This window comes from Pimephales promelas, chromosome 1 (genome assembly GCF_988280905.1).
Source record: "Pimephales promelas chromosome 1, fPimPro1.hap1.1, whole genome shotgun sequence".
NCBI lineage: Eukaryota > Metazoa > Chordata > Actinopteri > Cypriniformes > Leuciscidae > Pimephales > Pimephales promelas.
Genome location: NC_142769.1, coordinates 23,887,817 through 23,905,342, shown reverse-complemented (window position 1 = coordinate 23,905,342; position 17,526 = coordinate 23,887,817). Strand labels below are relative to the sequence as shown.

The 17,526-nt window shown below is 37.8% G+C and overlaps 1 protein-coding gene across 2 annotated transcripts in view; it reads right to left on the bottom strand.

Moving 5' to 3' along the window:
- LOC120469136 (neural-cadherin) overlaps positions 1-17,526 on the bottom strand; it is a 283,986-nt gene that overhangs the window by 125,663 nt on the left and 140,797 nt on the right. For both annotated transcript variants that reach the window (XM_089129359.1, XM_039657904.2), the window contains exons 7-10: positions 11,089-11,231; positions 4,422-4,594; positions 1,177-1,345; positions 196-366 (exon numbers count right to left, since the gene is read on the bottom strand). In XM_089129359.1, coding sequence (XP_088985485.1) covers positions 196-366; positions 1,177-1,345; positions 4,422-4,594; positions 11,089-11,231 — 656 coding nt within the window. The remainder of the gene's footprint in view (positions 1-195; positions 367-1,176; positions 1,346-4,421; positions 4,595-11,088; positions 11,232-17,526) is intronic.

Here is a 17,526-nt window from a genome sequence, read left to right as displayed (position 1 = left end):
AGAAATCTGATTTGAACTGTTATAACTTTTTAGTTTTTGTGTTTTGTGAATGAGTGTAACTTCTTATTTTTCCATATTTGATGTGTACAGCTTGGAACAACATAACTATACTTAGTGCCTATACTTATTAGCTCTGTACAATTTAAGAGGTAAGAAACATAAAAGACGCTGAAAAAAAAGTTGCTTAATACTCACATTCGTAGCGTAAGTTCTCAAATTTGGGGTTGTTATCATTTTCGTCAAGGATCAGAATGTTGAGTTGGCAAATGCCTATGAGGGGGTCCGCCGCTTGGTCCGTGGCAGTTACCGTTACTGCATACTCCCTCTGCCTCTCCCGATCAAACTTCATAGCAGTTACGATAACACCTGAAATAGTACCTCTGTTACCATGGAGATTCTGTTCACCAATAGATTCTTTTATTATTTTTCATTTTATTTTTCCACAGTCCTACTGTACATACAGTTTAAGTCAATATAGTTGCCTATTATGCGTCACAGTAAGGCTACATCTCCATTTAATCTTATGTAATAAAGAACAAAACGATCTTTTGAAATCAAACAAATAGGCAAACTCAACAGCAGTACAGTAGGAAATGTTCTTTCATTTTGTGCTTTGAGTTCAGAGTGTCAAATCTCTCCACAGTTCCCAATTTGCATTTGAGTCATTGCAAACATGCCTCAAGTTTCTCCCATTGCAATCCATTCCTATTGTCTCTCTTTATTCTCCTCCATACAAGACACAATGATTGATGTCCAATGAACAGTTTAATTTCATAAAGCAATTTAATTTCTCTCTCTTTGAGAGTAGGCATGTTTTGAAAGGCTATGATTTAAGTGATTTCAACTCAAGTTAGAATTCATGAAAATACTACATGGTAGACAGAGAGAGAGAGAGAGAGAGAGAGAGAGAGAGAGAGAGAGAGAGAGAGAGAGAGAGAGAGAGATGATGACATTATAAGAGAGTGATTAACGAGATATTTTTTAAAAAAGTTTGCGTTAACGAGTTACCCCATCAAAAAAAAAAAAAAAAAAAAACCTATTTCAAATCCAGTGACTTATCTCAAATGACATCCGGTGATTTTAAAAGGCATGACTACTTTCATTCTCTTAGTACAGTAATTGGGTATTCACTGAACCATGAATGAGCTTATTGAATAAGTGTGCTTGAATCGTTACCTGTTTCTGGTTCAATGCTGAAGGCAGGAACAGTGCTGTCCTTATGCATGAAACCATACGTGACTTTTCCATTGGCTCCTTCATCAGCATCATCTGCATGGACCTGCAGCACAAATGTTCCTGCTGGCTTATTTTCCAGCACTGAGGCCTTCTCCCTATACTCTGTACACTGTAAGAGGAAAAATAAAAAGGGAAAACAAACAGTTAAAGCTACAGTCCGCAGTTTTTCCTCTTTTCGTCGCCATCTCTGTTCGAATTCGGCAATTTGCAGTTATTCCCGGAATTATCAACTTTACGTGAGTTGTACTTCGACACGGCACAGCGCGGATGAACACAATGTTTGAGGGGGGTTCTTATAGATTGTTCTCAAATTGTTAATCAGCGTCAGCATTGCGTGACTACATGTAATTTCCTTCCGATATATGTATCCTTATTTTCGCATGGGCCTGCTTGCAGTCTCTTTTTTTTCTGTGAGTTAGCCACTCCGAAATCCGAACAAAGTGTTTTGCATTTTACAGCGGCTGAATCTGTTGTCACTGGTGATTGTCGTTTGAACCTTTCTGGATCCGCCATCAAATCGATAAGTTTAATTATATCAAGTGCTATGAGAAAAGGCTATAAATCTCCACCTCCGGCACCCTCACTTGCAATATAGCTTATACTAGACAAGGCTCCTTCTTTATGTGCACAGATGTGTGTGTACAGATGTGACATAATGAAGCAATGAAGACATGCTCGAACATCCCTCTGAAATCCACCAGTACCACTGGAATTAAAAACATTATTACAAGCTTACCGCTTTGAATTGAGCAAAGGCAAAAAGATCGTTTTGGATGGTTATGTATTTTCTTAAATACATGTATGTGTTTTGGAACATTTTTAACCCAAAAAAGCTATGAAGTGCAGCTTTAAAGAAAAGGGTGAACAAAACATACTATGAATGTTTACACTCGAAATTAAGATCTCTCCCAACAGACCACAACACAAGGGGCCGGCCTTGATCTCCAGTCAAAATTTGAGAACCGACTTCAAAATCAGGATCTCTGAGGGCCACTGTGTTATTATGAACTAGTACTAATAGTAAGTTATTTAAAGTATTAGAAATGGAGTCGAAGGGTAGAAATAAAGTGAGATGAATAGGAAGAAAAGCAGTAAACATTGTAGACTGGACGCACAATGACGGCATGGAAAACGAGAGAGGAGGCGTATTAAATCCTTATTCTCTTTGGTTCTGTTGAGATTCATCTCTGTTTTATAATTGAAGAGTCCTTGAATCAATTCCATCCCACTGAATCTGTGGAGACGTCTGGAATAAGCCTTGATAATTCAGCCATGCTCCACCACCCACACACCTTTATCCTCATGTGTGTGAGTGTGTGTAATCGCAAAAAATAAAGCAAGCGCTGCCTCTCCATCATTAGTTTGCTCAGCTTAGGATAGCATGAGGTTAGATGTGACTCTGGGAAAACAAATACAGTAAATAAATCAGTTTAAAACACATGGCGAGAATTCCCAAATCAGTCCAACAGCTTCTCCTTTGATGGACACTTCTGACACCTAATTAATAACAAGGGACCCGGTCCTGTCTGTGATGGTCTTTCATCCTGCAGCTAGCTAAAGCCTGGTGCCTAATTCTGTGTTGCTCAATCAGTAAGATGAGCGTGAAATCCCATAAGGTCGGAAGTGGAAACATCCCCATCTCATTGACCTCCTGAAACCTGGCAATAAAACACACATGCTGTGGGCCTACAAGATAACTTCTCAGTGGAGATCCACGGCCACTGATGTTCACAGATCCACAAGAGAACGATTTGATATTCCAGAACTCAGAAACGACGGGGAATGGGGAAGTTGGAGTTTTATAAAACAAACTGTTTTCAATCCTTAAAAAGATCATACAAAAGTATTCTAGAAAGCTAGAATGGCAGAAACAAAATCAAAAGCATGCAACGAATAGAATGAGTACAAAAAACAGAATGTGGTTAACATATCTGAAGCTGAGAAGTGGCATTTGTTTATTTATATAAACATATATCTATTTTTTTTTTTTTTTTTTTTTTTTTCAGCAAAGCAAGAACTGTCACTTTAGCTACCCCACACTAGCTCAAAAACTAAAGAGATGTCTTACATCTCAGTGGACGCTAATTTACTTCACACCCTGCCAAGAGAAACTCAAACAAAATGCTCCACAGACCTGAAGAGAACTTCCTAATTACTAAACATCGGCCCACGGCCAAGCATCTCCTCACCTCACTGTGCAGCCTTGGAGATTAAATATCCTCTAAACATCTCCAGTGTTGCACTCAACCCATATTTACAGGAGACATCAAGCAGACCCATAATGATTTAGCACATATTTCAAACACTTAGGCTTTTTTGACATCATTTTGTGTGCATTTGTCCGTTCGAGTGCAAGATGATGTAAAAGAGAGCTGTATTCATTATTTGCACAGCTTCGGATGTGTGCACACATGACTTTCCACACAGGGTATGAGTAACGGATTGAGTTTCCTTTTGTGTCTTCTTCCGGTGGAATATTTAAATTGGCAAGGCTTAAACTTTAGTGCCGATGCTGCGCTGGCCCGTCAACAATCCCGAGCGCCGTTCACGTTTGTTCACAGTCATGGGCGCATAACATAGCATTGTTAGAATTCATAAAAATATGTACTGGCCAACTGGCGATTGACGCCGTTTTATTTACTTGCCAAAAGGGATTTTTACTTGCACTCACTGTAAAAAAAATATTGTTGGTTTAAACTTAAAAAAGTAAGTAACCTGGTTGCCTTAAAATATGATTAATTTAATCATCAGAAACTCAAAATAATAAGTTATCTCAACTAAATAAATTATTTAAGTTGATTTGACAAAAGAAAAAATGTTGTGATAACAAATCTTGAAAATATTTTTTTTTTTACAGTGCTTGGTGAGTGTTCATTTTAGGCCATGTGTGTGTATATACGATAGCTCTTTTATTTATATATTATTTATATTAAGAATTTATATATAAATATACACGACACAGATATCTACATGAAAAAATGCTGTATGAACGAAGTATATCTTTCAGTATTTTCAGTATATCTTTTAATAGTATTGCTAAAATATTATGTCAATGTAATTAAAACTTTGTGTGATGACGGACTAACAGACGGATGGATAATTTGATAACTGGTGAATAAACAGAAATGCATAGGAATGATATACAGACATCTATACAACAAACAGATTATTATTATACACTGTACCTTTTCAAACACAGGCTTGTTGTTGTTTACATCGTCAACTCCTACAATGACTTGGGCAATGGCGGAGAGTGACTGCGGCCCACCGGAGGCGTTATCATCTGTTGCTGTTACGTTCAGGATGTACTTTACTCCCTGAAGTCTAGGAGATGGGCTGGAGCGGAGACGGATCAATCCTGTGTGAGGTGACAGTCAAACATTTATAGCAACATTTAATTGGTCATTACCCTCATCTAAATCCCACTCAAACCACATTCAACCTCAGTGCCTCCAAAGAATTTGTTTTATACAGTATGAGAAGTAAAATCACGTAAATGCCATAAAACTTGATGAATATACATGGACCCATGAAAACTAATCTTTGAGCGCTCATTCATAGATAGGCTGCATCGGACCTTCAAGGCAATGATGAGTATATTAGCCATTCCTGGGGTTTGTACAATGCAAAATTCCTGTATATATTGTATGTTTTTAAGGATGAATGTATGTGTTGTTGTGAATGTGCCAGGAAAACCGTTATGCTTCATATATTGTGTCTTATCTGTGGAGACAGCCGGTGTCAGCTCCTACGTGACCCTCTGCGGTACACCATGCAGTGCCATCTCTTTCAGGAGAGTGCAGTAGACTCTGCTGCATTCAGCTCTGCATTCATAATCTGAAGAGCTAGATGGCTGCTATCTTCAGCTAGCAGCAAAGGGACATTAAAGAAACCAGCACATCAACTGACACAGAATTGGCAAGAGAGAAATCACATGTATCCTAGTTTCTTGAATTGATTCTAATGCACAACACTAGCCCTTTTGTTGCACAACTCAGGGGAAAAAGAACATGTAATCAATTCTAATTCAATATGAACACCCCTTGCCTCACTACCTCTCCATCCAAATGTTAGTGGGGGCTGAAATGAATGCAAAGAGAGTGTGTGTGTGTGTGTGTGTTTTGTGCCATGAGGCTATAGTATCCAGCTGCAGACCCGCAGCACCACCAGTTTCAGAACCCCAGTTTCAGAACCCCAGCGCCAGAACCAGAAGTGAGGGGCGGCGTTAGATTCTAACCAACACCAGCGCCAGGAACGTAATTGAGGGGCGGAGCTTAGATTTGAAACCTAATAACGCCACCTAACGTAATTTTGAGGGTATTTTACACACGAAACGAAGCTTTTATTGAACAAGAAACGTCCTACTCTCTACGTATGTTATGATGCTATACATATACATTACTGTACAATAAGCATTTTAAAACATTGATTTTGTGTAAAATAATTGTATACAGTTTCAGTTATTCGTTTCATTTTATTACGAGTTACTTCCTGATCATGATGGTGAAAAAAATAATACTTGAAACTTATGGGCATTTTAATGTAGCCTGGTTCAACCAGACTCTATTTTAATGTATAACAGTTTAATAATTTTAGCTAAGCAGTTTATACATACGTGTAGATTTAGGAAGATAAGACCTTTGTTTTTTTGTTTTTTATGAAGGAGTTAACTTTGTATAATAAAGCTTTGAAAGATATAAAACAAGACAATCATTGGAGGTTTTCAAAATTATACACAATCTGATAACTCATTAGACCTCTGTGATATTTTATGTTCCATTTATTTATTTATTTATTTATTTATTTATTTATTGTGTTTACAAAAATCTTAAATTGTTTTGATATTGAAGATGTATTTGTAAGATGATTTTGATTGTTTAATAAAAAATAAATAAAAAAGCATGGGTATTTTTTATAAAATATACTTTATTTCACAAGAACATGTGCAGCATGCATTTTTCGTGTAAAATAATGTCAAAATCTAAAAAAAGAAAAAAAAAATTGTTAAAAATCTATACAAAAGGACCAATTCAACCCAAGCTAGGCCTGTTTTATCACAACAATTTTGGCGCTGGGGTTCTGAAACTGGGGTTCTGAAACTGGTGGTGCTGCGGGTCTGCAGCTGGATATATCTCCCATGAGGAGTCGTCACAGTTTCTAACTCTATTCTCTCGACATTTGTATCAACTGCAGGCTAAGAGAGCCACTGGCTAATCTGTTGAGTCTCTGCTAACATTTTTCCAAACCAATGTTTCAAACCATACCGAGGCATTACTATGGTATGCATCACCGCCAGTGATTTTGAACAGAGATATAAACAGAATTAAACAAAGTGCTTGAGACAGGATTATAAATATTGACAAACTGGCGGCTTAAGCAACAGAAATTTCAGTAATGATCCGCGTGCGATTTATCTGTCCTTGAGCTGGAAGTGTCTATTATGATTAGTATGTTGTACACCGCAGGAGTCTAGAACAGGACACAGATGGAAGAGGCAGCCAGCACATATCAGTACACATCACAGATTGAGAAGATGTTTCTCCAGGGGCATGACAAGCAAATGTCTCCATACATGAGAGAGTGAGGGGCATGCCACTGGCCCACTCTTTACGCCAGTTTACATAACTGTCATGCCCACTATGAGCAAGATCAAATCACATCCCCAAAATGTGGGCATTTTTTTGCACTCTGAAAATAGTAAAAAATAAATTAAACTTGTTTAAATACATTAACCAACATTAGCCAGTCTAAATAACTTTTTCGAAAGCATACTTTAAAATAAATAAACGGTAACACTTCACGGTAAGGGTACATGAATTATCATGAATTCATATTAATGCATGAATTATGCATTCATTCATGAATTAATATCCCATGAATCATCAGGAACTTATGCCGAGTTCAGACTGCATGATTTTAGCCACGATTTTGGCTCGCCGACAGGTTTTGAGAAATCGCCGACAAATGCCCGAAATCACAGGCAAATCGGCGCTCGTTCACGCGAGTGACAATCACGCAGTGTGAATGAACAAAGACGCGAACTGAGAGAATCACCGACGAGTCGCCGACGCCCGTGAGATATTTGGCATGCTAAATATCTGGACCTGTCGGCGATTCAAAATCCTGCTGTGTGAAAAGTGTTTTGACTGAAAACTACATCGGCGATCACCGGCAGCCAGTGAGAGAGCAAGATACAGAGCAGCAGGGAGTTCGGGGAGGAGTTATAGATCACATATCAACATGATATGGCATTGTTTCAACAAAAAAAGCTTCTTCTCGGTCTATTTGGACACAATAAATGGAAGAAAAATTAGTAGAAATTTGGCAGGAGCACTCGTGTCTGTTTCACCAGCTGTACCACAACCGGGTCGAAAAAAAAAGTCTCACGTGAGAACTCCGGTCTTGCACGTGTGGTGTCGCGCGTTGTTTCCTTTTCATATCTCACGCGTGTTTGTTGTGAAATGTAGTTTGCGTGCAGCGTGCTAGACAGAGTCCGTCGGCGATTTTTCTAAAGTCATGCAGTGTGAAACCTTCTGTCGCCGATCCATCGTCCAGTGTGAACACAGCAGCGACTGAATGCTGGCCAAGATAGTCATGCAGTGTGAAAAGAGCAGCGACCTGACTACTTTGAAAATCGTGCAGTCTGAAAGAGCCATTACACAAGTTCAACGTTTTTCATTCATGACTTCATGGATGAACAACACCTTAATTAAAACATTAACAAAGATGAGCACATCATCATGAATTATGATTTATTACGCATGATCATGATGTTTTCTTTGTTCAGAGTTATGCCACCATTAATAGCACATTGTTCATCAGTGTTTCAAAGGACCTAGTCACCACTTTAGTTAAGGGGGCCACACACATGATAAAGTCATTGATAGATAATGCTTAGTTAATAATGACTTCTGTATTTGATAAACAGAATGTGTGTGCTATGAGCTGTGATTGCTCTATTTTGTTGTCTGTCCAAAGTAGTCACCATTAACTAAGCATTAATCTATTAATGACTTCATTATGTGTGTGGCCCCTCAACTAAAGTGGTGACTAGGTCACTGACCTAGACTAAGAACAAAGAAAACATCATGATCATGCGTAATAAATCATAATTCATGATGATGTGCTCATCTTAGTTAATGTTTTAATTAAGGTGTTGTTCATTCATGAAGTCACGAATGAAAAATATTGAACTTGTGTAAGTTCCTGATGATTCATGAGATATTAATGCATGAATGAATGCATAGTTCATGCATTAATTTATACATGAATTCATGATAATTCATGTACCCTTACTGTAAAGTGTTACCAAATAAACAAACACAGGCTCACTGGAAAAACGTGCCTCTACCTACATTTGAAAACTCAAAACACATACCAAAACATAAAAATCACTGCATTTTCCAGCAAATAAATAAATCATTCATTAAGAAGACAAAAGCAAGTGTGGATCTTTTGTTTTTCTTTTGAAAGTATTGCAATTTCTACTAATTCTACCTTTTTTGATTAGGTAATTAAATATAACAAAAACTAATTCCCCCAGCCCAGAGTGACAGTATGTTTGTATGTATATTCACATAAAATTATATATTTTGTGTATTGTCTTTTTATGGATTGCTGGACACATCTAGAGCATCCTTAATTACACAATCATCTTTTGTACAATTTTAACAGCCTGTCAGCCAAATCTCTTTTCTGGCAGTCTTTCTTTTCTTTTTTTTTTTTTTTAAATGAATTTCTCCATTACTATAGGCATTAGGAGGATGAAACCTTGTTTAACACTGGGCCTTTTAGCAGTACAAAGAACTAAGGAAAAATCAAAACACTACAAATAACAAAGGAAAATAAAAACGCATGACAGGTGCCGAGTGCTGCCGATGATTTGGCTGATTATCAGTGTAAACACTCCTCTGTCGTGCCGGTATCCTTCATGGACAGGATGCGGTCTTTGTATTTATGTCTTTAATACAAAAGGCCTGATCATCTTATTGACTTTGCTCTTTGAATCCTTAAAGGGGTACTAAATCAACCTGAGCGCATTCCTCTGTGAGTTACAGTAAATTAACTACGAGCACCAAGTGTCTAGGCCCTGCTTCGCCCCAACAAAAACAACCTAATGGAGGAGAGGCTCTAATGAATGATAGAGGGAATTTCAGAAGAGACGGAGATCTGACGAGCCGTAGAAGGGGCAATAAAGGAACACTTTGATCTTTAGAGGAGAGAATGGAGAGAAAATGCAGGGAAGGGAATTAACAGAGACACTCTTCAAGGAAGTGCAGTGCTTCCAATGAAGCGGTGCATGTTTGAATCACCTGAATGGAGCACTAAATTGAAGCACTGTGAATGTAAGCAGCAAACATATTTTGTGATAAGGACCAGAGAAGTCCATATCTTTGGACCGATCTTCTTCAACCAAACTGCAATCCATCAAAACATGTCCAGCTCTTTCAATGTTGAGGTGTGTGTGGCAATTAAGTCGTGAGCTTTTAAGAAAATGCTGTTACTTTGAGGAGTTAAAGAATTTGTATTTAGTTGACTTTTTTTTAAATGATAATATTTACTGAGCCATTATTACTAAATTTCTTCAGAACTGCAGGAGATAACCAAGATAACCTGATAATTACATTTTCATTTAGTTCATACAAAAATGTGCCAATGCCCAGGGAAAAGCTCTGTAATCATCAAGGGACACAGACAAAGTCTCTGATCTGTAAACACTTTTCATATAAAGTACAGACTGATAAGCAAATAAAAATCTTACTATTTACTAGTTACTAGCTATTTGGCTACTTTTCTGATAATTGAAACTAATTATTGCGATTCATGTATGATTTAATTTCTCAATTTTTTTGCCTTCCTTTAATTTTTTTTTTTTACTCTGGAGGCAGAAACAGGACTTCATATTAACATGTATATTATTGTGATAGTGCTTTAAGTATAACTTTGAAATAATAAAATAAAATAAAAACAAACACTTTACAAAAAAATAGCTTTTCATAATTAGAGGCTAATTTTATTTGTAAAAGCAGCAATGACTTCTTTGTAATAGTGATGACTATATATGATTAATGTAATCATGCACATGGCTACTTTTCAGCTTATTTGAAATGTAACTGATTATGGAGGATCTAAAATCTCACAATACTTGACTTTTCAAACAGATGTTGCTGTTGATTTCATCTCGCACTTTCTGTCATTCTGGATTTCACTGTTTACCAGATGTTCACAGCAATCATTGCGTCTTCAATAAACCGTAAGCATCCTTCAGATTACAGTTATCTTTTGCAGTCGGAATGGTTAACACATATGCTCACATCATATGAGATGTGAAACCCTATCCCATCCCAACCACTTCCATCACTTTCGCATCACTACATTTATATCCTCACTATACTATTCAATCTACAAAAAAAAAAAAAAAAAAAAAAAAACCTTCTTTTGTTATTGTTTGTGCAGCAGTGGACGTGTGCTTGCATCCTAGTAGGAAAACCGTAAGTCCAACACAAGTCTGAGTATGGCCTGTGCTCTCATGTCTCTTTCTACTGTATAAATAAAAAGCTCATACATTAAATAAACCTAAAATACTTATTAGGTATCTAAATGATGTCTAAGTTAAAAGGAAAAACACTCTTGTTTGAATAGCTACTTTGCTGTGATCATCCTAGCGTGAAAGTACATGTAATTATGAATTATTAATAATAGTTGAATAACTAATGAACAATATGATGCAATGTAATGTAAAGATTTAGAAAAAACACTGAATTAAGGCTTTTCTACTGGGGGTGTTCATTAGTGAATATTCACGAAGAGAGATCAAGAGCTTAAAAAACAAATTTGAAAATTATGTCTCACCTTTCTGGCTGTCGATGACAAAGTTGCCCTCCTCATTGCCTGCTGTAATTTTGTATGTGATCCCATCTCCATCTGGGTCCTTGGCCAGCACTGTTGCGATCAGGGTGTTGGGCCCTGCGTCCTCGGAGACAAAGGTCCGATACCTGTTTTTGAACACGCATGACATTTCTATCAATATATCTTCTGTGTTAAAACACAACAATACCATTTAGTCATTACAACCAAACAAACACATTAGGGTTTCTATGTTTAATGAATTCAATAGCAATTCCGAATGAGACATGGTTGTTCTGTACAGGGAGGCAACCTACAATACTGCTGCAAGTAAGCATGCTTCTGACCATCATTAAACATGTTTACCAAGGATTTGTTGACTATCGGTAATAGGATTGAAGGCAGGGTACTAGTACACAGCGGGAAAAAAAAGTAGGGGGTATAGATAGCAAAATAGAAAAAGTCACAGACACAAGCAAAGCCATATAGAAAAGAGAATCAAACAGAATTCAGGATGAAAAATACTATGATGTCTTCCTCATCTGGATATACAAAGTATTTAAAATTCAGACATTATTTTTTTAATGCCATATTTGCAATTTTCAGTAGGAGATTATGAAACCTTAATATTACATTTCTTTAAAATTGAACATTTCATTAAAAATTTTACATTTCTTTACAAATCTTTAAAAAGTTATATATTTTGTTGACAACTAAAATTTACAATTTTTAAATCTAGAGAAATCAGCAATTTTAACCGCAGTGTGACGGCACATGTCATTGTGTTGCCTGTCAATGAAATCATATCCACCTTACCCTCAATTTCCAGTTTTACTTCCAGCTTTAACATATTAAGTGTTTTATTAGACAGAAAACGAATCATTCTTATATAGTGCAACAAGGTTAGTCTTATTGTTGAATCTCTTGTTTTCTTGATTTACCACAAAGAAGATGTTTGTACAATGCATCAGAGACAACAGTATTCTGTCAAGTGGCTAACATAGCATAATCAGAAAGAGCTTTATTTACAGTTTTTTTTTATTACAGTAATACAGCATTTTGTGAATTAATGTGAATTAAAGATAAAACGTAATTGTAACAAAGTTCAACTTCAAGGAACTAGCAAAAGTTAAACGTAACTTTAATCGTAAAACAAACTGATCGACAGTGACTGACTGCGGCATAATGAAAGCCACAGCGCTCCACCATGGGACTCGTTCCACGCACGGCTTTCGTCCCTACCCTGGTTCATACCACAGTAACATTAATAAAACTTTAATTAATACATTAGCTCACCTCATCCATGAACATGATATCTGCCTGAGTCCAAATGGATAAAAAAGTGGATCGGCTTGCTTTGTGCAAATATTTTAATTGAAAACAACATTGGCATATACGGAGTTGAATTTCACACTAACATTCTCACTTGGAGCACCTAAACTCTCAATGTAACACTGTCCATCAATAAAAGTGTGAAAGAAATACTGACGAGGTATTGATATTGACGAGGGGGTGGAGAATTCGCATCAGATGTGTGTGTGGTATTTCAGACTGGACGTGCTGCGATAATGATAGCTCAAAACACACAGATCACGTTGGTCTTGTCAATGGAACCATTTGGCAACTTTTTAAGAGTATACTTTCCATTCTGAATCTTATTGGCATGTATTTCGGTGTCTTGTGCTCATCATCCACTCAAAGCTTAACATTAACCAACTATTTGGCCAGCTCGCAAGCCCAAACAAGTGTGTGTGGCCAACGCATTCTCATCCCAAAGCGCCATATACAACGCTTTTGCAAAAGCGTAAATATCCAACGCACACATGGCACCCTTTAACGTCTAATGAGACGCTTCGGTTACGGTTAAGTTTAGGTATGGTGTAGGGTAAGGGTTAGACCACTAGGGGGCGCCTTCTGCCCAAATATATCTGCGTCTCATTTGACGTTAAAGGGTGCCATGTGCGTTGGATATTTACGCTTTTGCAAAAGCGTCCTATATGGCGCTTTGGGATGAGAACGGGCTTGTGTGTCTTGCTTGTTGTTTTGTTTACGTTCTAGCTAGATCCGCTAGTGCTTTAGTCGATGAAGCGACAGATCATCCTCGTGTAGCGCAAGCCATTGAAATGAATGCATTTCATAGTGCAGCGCATGCTGCGTCCTGTTGCAAAAGCATATGAAAAAAACTACAAAGTTTGCTAGGCCAAAAAGACCATTAATTTCCAGATAAAAAAATGAATGCCATTAATAACGTGTTTAACTGACAGCCATAATAATAATAATAATAATACATTTTATTTAAATACAATGGCGAACTGGCGAAGGTTAACAGGTTAAAGGTGCTTTTCTCGGCACTCAAGGACGCCATACAGGGACACATAAGATATTTAAAAGCACCAGAAATACATAAACAACAACAGAAAGAGGCAGAACAATTGACATTACGTGAAATAGGCAGTAATAAAAAGATGTGTTTTGAGTTGCAATTTGAAATGGGAGAGAGAATCAATGTTTCTGAGTTGGGGTGGTAATGAGTTCCAGAGACGGGGAGCAGAGCGGCTAAATGCTCTCGGGGGGAGGGGGGATGATCTAAGGAATCGAGTGGAAGTTGGACTCTAGAGGAGATTAGACAAATATCGGGGGGTGAGTTTGTGGATGGCCTTGAATGTTAACAGAATGATTTTGAATTGGATACGGAGCTGAAACGGGAGCCAAAGCTGTTGGAGAGCAGGAGTGATGTGGTCGATGGAGGGGGTTCGAGTTATGATGCGGGCAGCCGAATTCTGGACCAGTTGAAGTTTATGAAGGAATTTGTGAGGGAGGCCGAAAAGGAGAGGGTTGCAGTAGTCCAAACGGGAAGTGACAAGACTGTGGACAAGGATTATGGACAGTGTTTGACATGGCTGTTTCTAAATTTTAAGAACACAAAGAGTGGACTTGCGTGGGAAGGGAACGGGGAAGGATGCGAGGACACAGAATGCATCCTTGAGAGAATTGAGAGATGCTGCAATCTTGAGCTCAACAGCATATTAACAGGAAATTATAATTAGCGACTATGCACAATAAAGACAACATAACATCACAAACAAATTTCATAACCAGTGTTGTGCCTGAACGCGATCAATGAACGATAGTTCATGAACGCGTTCATATTTTGGGTGAACGTGAACTGAACGTACTGTATTACTGCCTGATGAACATTACTGTGAACGCGTTCATTCTGGTGTCTGTGAACGCACGTTCTCTCAGTTTACTTTTGTCCAATAGGGTGCCAGATTTGTATAGAGCCTTCCAGGCGAAAATCCGGCTAAAACACACATAAAAAGGCCTTAATATGTAGCGAAAAAAAAACCATCCAATCTGGCAACTCCAGCCAGCAGTGTCGCGCCACGGCCGGCGTCGACAAAGCAGCGAGCGAGGAGGCATATGATCATTTAAATGGAAAAAAAGAACTATAAATGTTCAAGTTCATTTTTTGAAGTATGAACTATGAACTGAACTAGTTTATTTTTTATTTTACCACATTTATTTGTGAAAATAAGCATGTACGTTTAATGTTACCTTGTCAAAGTTAAGTTTCTTTTCAACATGCCGATAAAAATACTGCAGGCATTCTTCAGGTTTTTATCACTTTATTAAAATTAAGCAAAACAAAAGGACAAATGTTAAATTTCACATTCGTCAAACATTTTGCAGTGGGAATCTTTTCAGTGAGAACAAGTATTTTTAAGTACAGTCTTCTGGGATTTCAAACGGTTTGATTCTCTAAAGTCTGCGTTCAATCTATCCTCGATATCAAGACCACATACGGGTATGTTTAAGCATCCTCTGTGCTTGTGTTCTTGAGTATTGGAATTGAACTTTGAAGGTTGATGATGACGTAGTATGAGAACACAAGGATGCAAGATTGCTTACGTATGCATATGGAGAACTGTGCCATACTTTAACCCCTTGAAATGTCATATCTGGTAAATATGATTAGAAGTTCTTCCCTCAAGAAAATGAAAAAAAAAATGCATCTGTTCACTATTGAACTCTACAATATGCTACACATTATCTGTGCATGTGAGAAAATTATTCAAATCAAGTTAAAGTGATCAGATGTAGTATGATTAAATAGAAAATAGAATTATATTTGAATTGTATTTAAGTAGACCAGCAAGGCACCGTTAATGCACCGTTAATGAAGCTTGTAAAAGCAAGAGCCTTTTAGTTGAGAGTGACCTGAAGAGGCAGACAGCTCTGACTGTGTCACTGCTTCAGAGACTCAAATATATGTCCTCCAGCAGTAAACACACACAAACAAAACACAGACACATGGAAAATGTTTATTGTTACACAAAATCCATTATTATTTAGTGCGTATAACAAAGAATGAGTGGGAGTGAGTGAGTAAGACCACACCCTCAATGTACAATAATAGATTTTCCTCCAAAAAAGAAACAGTTGAACCAGCTTGCTCAAGGGGCTGTTAGCAGACAAAGCCAACACATTTCATGCTAAGCCTTTCTTGCCAAAACCACGCTCACACTTCATCACATATGAAACAATGCTGTCAATGGAACAGCACCTCGTGGCGACAAGACAAATAGTTCCTCCCCATCTGCACAGCATGCTGCCGTTTGAAAAGAGAGAGAGAGTACTGACAGACTGTAATATACTTCCATACTCCCAACCACCATTTGTTCTTTTTCAGTTGCAAGATTTTATTTAAGTCACATGGGCTGTACACTGATGAACTGCTTGTTGAGACATTTACTTTTGATCTGAGAGGGACATTGATGGCCCATCAGAGCAGCTAAAGGTCCACTGCCCTGATGACAGATTGACAATGTGTTCTGAATTCAGTCGGTTCAGGGATGAATTTTGAACTTCTTTGTGCAAAACAACAACAACAACAACTGTTGCTTGTGTGCATGGCTGTGAATATACCAATACATCTATGACACTTCAAAATGGAATGAGAGCCAGATCAGCTGAATCTGTCCATAAATAAATTAATAGTCAAAGACATCGAAAGGTAGAACTTCTGTAAGACTTAAGCAAACACATATCACAAAGTCTGGTAATCAAGTTAGATTAAAACTCAATATTCACCAAGCATCCATTTTTCTTTCACCAGATTGTGAATTTGAATGTATTTATTCAGTAATGTATACCAACAATCTGTATGTGTATGCCTTCTTACAGAATAATAAAAAGAAAACATCAAATGAGTATGCATTTTTAAGCACATCTCTGAAGTTTTACTTTGACAGCTTTCAAGGTGATTTTTTATGCAATATCTTAAAATTTGCATACATGGATGGAATCCCAATAACAACTGTAGTTTAAGCTGAAGACAAATCGTTTGGATACTCATTTGGACTACTTTTAAGACTCTTTTAAGGTGCTTCTCGAGTCTTTCTGAAGCTTGAAAATGACTTCATCCAACACAAAATGCATGGCAAAAGCGATAGTGGTTTGAAACGATATGACCGTGAATGAATGATGACATTTGACTTTCCGTCAGAACAAGTTTAGACTAACAGAAAATGGGACTTTATAGAAAAGAACAACATTATCAGTCTCTGTCAATCTGACCGAGGGACAAGATATGAAAGTGAAAGAGACGCAACATTTGCCAAATAGAGTAAGACGGATTGAAGGCTGCAGAGATGGAAATCCAACAGAAAGATCGAAACAAGAATATGAGGAGGAATGAAAGCTCAAGAGTGATGAGAAGACACCAATCAGAGGACAGGAAATGACACATATATAGAGAGACAGAATGACAGAGGGTAAGAGGGCTTGCACCCATCATCCCACTCTGTGTAGGGCTGATTGATGGCTAACAGAGTGAAGGTGACAGGCGTTTCATGTCGGTGATTTATGTCATTCATGGAGACACCATTGCTTGCACTTTTTCACCGTCATTGCACTCCAGAATTGACACACACACACATGACATCCGCGACCTGTAATCTGTTAGAAGACTCAAAGATCTGAGATCGCTCGCACACACTAAAACACAAACACAAACAAACAGAGATCCTTCCCCCTGAGAAAGACACACACACATCAGCTCAAGCAAACCCAGACACACACACATTAAGAGACATAACTCAAAGGGTTTGTATTCAGATATTCAGATGTAGCTCTGAAGATCTGTTAAACACAGCCTTTGAGAAAACCTGTCACGGACTAACCATAAAAAACGCATTGCTTACGTCTCCCTTTCTAAGTCATTGCCATGGCAACAGCGCAGGTGATGGGTCTTGTGACAGTGACTGACAGCTCATAGAGGCCAGCGCTCTGCCACTTAGTTTGAAGCGCATAAACCAATCAGACAAGCGAAATGTGGCTCGTCCACACAATCACTGTATACATCTGCTCATTATGTCAGCTATCAATCAGATGACAACAATTCAGTTGCTTAAGCCTGGAAAGACATGCATCAATGCAACC